At 42.6% G+C, this 5,831-nt stretch overlaps 1 protein-coding gene across 1 annotated transcript in view; it reads left to right on the top strand.

Annotated features, from left to right (window-relative positions):
* Window positions 1-2,830: 2,830 nt before the first annotated feature.
* BPHL (biphenyl hydrolase-like (serine hydrolase)) overlaps window positions 2,831-5,831 on the top strand; it is a 26,223-nt gene continuing 23,222 nt past the window's right edge. The window contains exons 1-2 of the mRNA XM_008589010.1: window positions 2,831-3,237; window positions 3,422-3,525. Coding sequence (XP_008587232.1) covers window positions 2,831-3,237; window positions 3,422-3,525 — 511 coding nt within the window. The remainder of the gene's footprint in view (window positions 3,238-3,421; window positions 3,526-5,831) is intronic.

Genomic DNA, 5,831 nt, shown 5'->3' with positions numbered 1-5,831 from the left:
AAAAATAGTTTATTTTTTAATTGACATGTATCCATTGTACATATTTATGGGGCACAGAGTTATATTTCAATACGTATACAATGTGTGATGATCAATCAGGGTAATTAGCATATTCATCATCATGAAAATTCATTTTCATTTGCACTCCTCTCTTCCAGCCATTCGAGAACATACAATAAATTTGTTCTAAAGGCTCCTTGATAAGCTGGAGCAGAAGCGTCGTACTTCTTTCTTTTTTTTTTATTGGTTATGAATATTCTGAGATACAAAGCTGATTGTCACCCCTCGTGCCCATGGTGTGAGGGCTAGATTCGTACTGGCAGCATACCCATTACCACAAATTGCGTTTGTACCCTGTATCCCCCACCCAATTATCTCTAACCTCCCTCTCCCTCCCCCTTTACTCCACACTCCACTTTGTAGTTCAAGGTATGTTCTCTCCTTCTGGAACTTATTTCAGTTATCTTGTGTTTCTCTGAAAATAAATCAGCATTCAATAACTCTGTTATCTTTAAAAATATACCTTTTTTCTTATTTTTGAAGTTGATTTGTTCATAAACAGTCTTCTGTCCTTTCTCCCCAACTTGGAGATTCCTGGAAGGCTTTTGGCAGCCGGCTTCCATTAACCCAGGGGGGGTTGATGTGATAACGGCAGGGACCCCTGGTGACAGGACAGACAGGGTGTTGATGACAAAGCACCAGGGATGTGTCTTTGCTTCGGCCCCCGACCTTAGCTTGCTCTTTGCCTTCACACTCCTGCGGGGCTAGCTAGCACTGTCTTGTCCCCAGGGGTTGATGTGATAACGGCAGGGACCCCTGGTGACAGGACAGACAGGGTGTTGATGACAAAGCACCAGGGATGTGTCTTTGCTTCGGCCCTTAGCTTGCTCTTTGCCTTCACACTCCTGCGGGGCTAGCTAGCACTGTCTTGTCCCCAGGGATGCCCCTGCTCCCAGACCATTGATTCATGCATTTCTTCTGGCAGAAATCCCTCCCCACCACATTCTTTTTTTCAGAATTTTATCCATCTTTGAAAGTTCATCTGAAATGCTGCTTTTTTCTCTCTTCCAAGATACCTCTCCCAAACCTGGTACGCTCTCTCTCAGTCTCTCCTCTAAAACCACCTTCCAAGCCTTCTGCCTCTGTGAATTCTTGCCCGACATTGAGATCCTAGTGTGCCGAACTCTAGACTACCTGGTTTCGTTTCTGTATTCTTTTTAGGCAATCAAAAGAATATGGGGTGGTGATAACTAGAAAAAAGAAATTTGGAATGGGAAATCACAACATCGATACAGCAAAGTACAGAGGGAACTTAGGGGTTTTTTGCAGAAGAGACTTGAGAATGATCTTTGAAGCTGAAGGAAAGAAGCTGGTGTGAGCCAGCCCCAGGATGGGCTCCCAGGCCCTGGAGAGATGCAGAGAGCACAAATCAGCAGCACCCAGTCCTGAAACTGGCTTTGGACATCGAGAAGGGTGGGCGTAGAGACTCTCATGAGATGTAATGTCCTTCCATTGCAAAATGACTTACAAGCATGTCCTTGGCACTTCAGGGAAGGGAGCCCCCAACAAATCTCCAGGGCTGAAGGAGTAGTAAGGGGAAATGATGGTATAGTGCACGTTAGCAGTAACATGAGCCTGTAAAAGCTAGTCATCTCAATCTAGAGAGTTGCCACATTTCATGTAGTGAACATAGGAAATATTAAGGGAAATGATGGTATAGTGCACGTTAGCAGTAACATGAGCCTGTTAAAGCTAGTCATCTCAATCTAGAGAGTTGCCACATTTCATGTAGTGAACATAGGAAATATTAATTAGAGCTTTTATTCCATCCACGTGCTTCAAGCTCTTCTTTTCCTCAGTCACAACTTACCTGTCCCTGGGGTTTGCAGAATGAATCCTCTGTCTTTATCTTTCCTCCTACTGGATTGTGATCAGAGGAGGTGCACCAGTTAACAAATGTGAACTGAAATGAGTCTTGGCCAGTAGAGTACATTTGTTTGCTTCTGTCTTGAGCCTAAGGATCTAAAGCTATCTTAATAAAAATATCAGAGGAACAGAGTGTTAGTAAGTACGTTGACAGTGTCAGCATTATACTGTCATTGCTGAGTAGTTTTTTTATTGCTCCTCTAATAATATTTCTGTAGATGTTGAGGTTATAGTTATATCAGGCCTCATTTCTACCCAATTCTGTCTTGTATTTTTTCCAGAAATTCTGTGTTAAGTTTAGATGTACCTGTATTCAACATACTTGTTCCTGCATTCTTTCTTACCTGAAGTTGGCAAATAAGATGAAACCAAGAGAGGAAATAGGACCTTGGTTTTTCGAAAGTGCACTGTTTCAATAATCATTCTAAGGGCAGAGGTAAGGGTAGGGAATATGTAAAAGAAAAAGGAGGCAGTGGCTGATTTAAATTTAATACTCCACTAGCATCTGTCCTGGCAAGCCAGTGTCCTTTCTGTGCATCATTCAGTCGTCTGCCTGGTAAATTGGTGGGGAGGCTGTTGGAGGCTGGTGCCGGGGCCTTGTCTGTGCTCTGTTGGTGGATGTCCCTGGACAAGCTGTTCTGGAGCTTCTGGGAGAGCAGCTGAGGAGAGGCTAATCAGCACACATATCATCCAGGCAGAACAGACACTGCAGTAGCCCTGTCCCAAGGCCTTGTCCTGTGTCAGGCACCATCCAGTCAGGTGCTGGATCATGGGAAATCTTGGGTCAAGGGGTCAGTGACAGGAGGGAGGGCTCTTGGGATGGGGGCTTATGGACATGGCTAATTAACAGTCAACGCAAAAATATTTCAACATCTTAAAACCTGGTAGGGCCATATCAGTGCAGATGGGCATTCCTGACTATAGCCCTCCTGCAGCTGGCCAGACAACACAAGAAGCCCTACACCTAAAGGTTGGCTTTGAGATCAAGATCTTCCCTCTGGAGCCCTGGGACCAACCTCATCCTGGGAATGCCACCAAGGCAGCTGAAGGCCTAGGTAGCTCCTCTAAGCCTGCTGAGATGCAGACAAAGGGCTCCCAGGTCTGTGCTGACGCCCGCCGTCATGTTTCACTCTGTGAGCTCCTGCACCAGCCTGCATGTGGGCACCACGGGCTTCCAGCTCACTTGATGCGTGTTCATGGGCCTAGATTGCCATTGATTTCAGCAAGCCGCCCAGTGCTTCTGATGGCTGGGCCCCAGCTGGGTGCTGTAGCATTTCCACATGTGAAGACACAGTTCAGATCTGCAATCTAGTAAGGAAGATATGAGATCATGTCATTGTTGAGAATTGGAAAAGTGAGCCTCAGGTCAAAATATTCCAAGAAGCATGAGCGGAGTACTGGTGCTGACTCATGCATATAAAAAGGTAGTTTTGTCATATTAAATTTGTACTGCTAAATAATTTTCCTTTGGGGGTGGGTTTTTTTTTTCTTCTAGCACCTCAGTAACCTCTGCCAAAGTGGCTGTGAATGGCGTCCACCTGCACTATCAGCGGACCGGAGAAGGGGAGCACACAGTCCTGCTACTTCCTGGGATGCTGGGTCTGGACGTTTTTTAATGGAATACTTTTGCTTGCTATACAACGTCTGTGATATATTTACAATTCTAAAGGCCAAATATTGATTATTAATTTTAGTATTTGGTTGAAACGTTTTAACTAATATTTGCTACAATCAAACTTAAGTGATTTAGAAAAGTAGATAACTTTCTACTGTATGTATTTTTTATGCCCGAAAGTTCCCAGTTTGTCCCATGCAAGTAACACCAAAACTGCATAATTGCCACAGTTGCCTACAGTTGCCACCAAAATAGCCTACAATTTGGGAAGGTGGCAGTGGCTGAAGAAGAGGTAGATAAGGGAGGAAGGTGAGTGGGTCACCAACCACTCCAGATTGCCTGATGGCGAGGGGTTTTCCAGGATGTGGGACTTTCAGTGTCAAAGCCAGGGCAGATTAACCACCCTGATGTGACATTCAATTAAAATAAGAGGTAAGGAAAAAAACCTAAAGGTTTTTTAAAAATCAAGATTAGGTTAGCATATTACCCTTTCTCGATGTATGGGCTTTGTAATACCCGCTGGATCTCAGTCTTATTTTATGGAACAGTAGTTCAGATGTAGGAAGTTTCAGTGATCCTAGAACATCCCAAATTTATTTTTAAGAGGTTTAGTATTGTTCCTTTATTTTTGATTTAGTTAAATAGTTCCAGTATATACTTATTTCCTTGTAATTTTCTGCTTTCTCCTAAAAGTAAAGTGCTAAATATTTTCCAGTTGATTGATGGTTCCACTTGACTGAGCCTCAGCTGAGCGTGGTGCCATTGTAGCTTGTGAGGCATCTTTGTCTAGAGAGTATTTGGTACCTTTTTTTCCTTGAGCTATTGTAATGAAGGAGGACTTTTATGCCAATGGCTGATGTGAAGCTAAACTCATCTATAAAAACAGTGAACAGTTTACCAGTTTAAATTTCCATTATTTCAGTAGTGCAGTCATTATCCAGGTATCAATAACTCTTGCCAATTTAATTTTTATGTAAAACATTAGAATGATTCCAAAATAAAAAAGTGGAGCAGTGAGATTCTTTCTCCTGTCCTATCCCCCAACACCCAGTTCCCCTCTCGCAGGCCTTACAGTTATTATAATCTAGTAACTGTGTACATTTATTCCTTAAATGTTATTTTAAGATTTTAATATTCTTGGCACTGGTCTTTGAATGTATACACATGTGCCAGAAAGCAAAAGTCTTATTATTTCTGAAATTTCTTTTAGACTGTCCCCTATTCCCATCTTCTTCCTTCCTGCCCCTCCTTCTGGTCAGGTCTCCTGCAAAGGTCCCTCCAGGTCAGGGACCTAAGAGAGGCCTCGTGGGTCACAGCAGGAAACACAGGCTGGAAATCCACTGAATTGTTTTGTGGTTGGGTTTTCTGAATGATTTACCTGATCTTGGGTAAAGTTAACTTGCCAGGAAGAATGATGGACCCTGATAGTGTTAAATGATCCTGTACCACCTTGAAAGACATTTTCTGGACATGGGTGTTATCAGCTTAATTTTAAGTTACCCTTTTTTTTTTCAATTATAAATAGTAGTGCAGTGAACATTCTGTTGTTCATTGTCTAGTATTCATTTGTGGCCTGAGCTATGAGTCCTCAAAAATCAAGTGGACTTTACAAGTCAAATGCTGACTTGCCCCTGGACTAGGTTCTTTGAGAGTGGCATTCCATGCTGTGCACAGTAGGTGTGAACATACCACACCTAGAGTAACCACGTGGCAGGCTGAGTACTGCTGGTCAAGTCCACCCCGGGCTCAATAATATAGTCTACTCATTGGCATAGGCTGTTTGTACTGTTTTGATGAAATAAACTAATTTGATTTTTTCCCTCCACCCCCCCATTTCAGTATTTTAGTTTAGTTTTCTAGTTTTTAATTGTAACTTCAAAATAAAATCTTCAGGACTATTCACATTAGCTTAATAAAAAAATCTGGAATTTTAGAATTATACTTTGAATAACTTGGACCAAATCTTATAAATTTATTTACATATATTACGATCAATCTCATTTGTAAGTCGTTTTTTCAAAAAAAAAGAAAAAAGAACTCAGAAGCATATCATATCTTTAAGTTTATTTCTATACAGTTTCATTAATTCTTTTTTTTTTTTTTTTTTAAAGGAAGATTAAGCTGAAGTGATATCAAAAGTGCTGAAGGGGCCGGCCCGGTGGCACACTGGATAAGTGCGCTGCTTGGGAAGCGTGGCGGCGCTCCCGCCCTAGGGTTCGGATCCCGCATACAGACCGGTTCCCGCTCACTGGCTGAGCGAGGCGCGGGGGCAACGCCGAGGGTTGCAATC

This window comes from Galeopterus variegatus, unplaced genomic scaffold (assembly GCF_000696425.1).
Source record: "Galeopterus variegatus unplaced genomic scaffold, G_variegatus-3.0.2 Scaffold5154, whole genome shotgun sequence".
Taxonomy (NCBI): domain Eukaryota; kingdom Metazoa; phylum Chordata; class Mammalia; order Dermoptera; family Cynocephalidae; genus Galeopterus; species Galeopterus variegatus.
The sequence above is the reverse complement of the archived record's forward strand: the minus strand, read 5'-3'. Positions and strand labels throughout refer to the sequence as shown.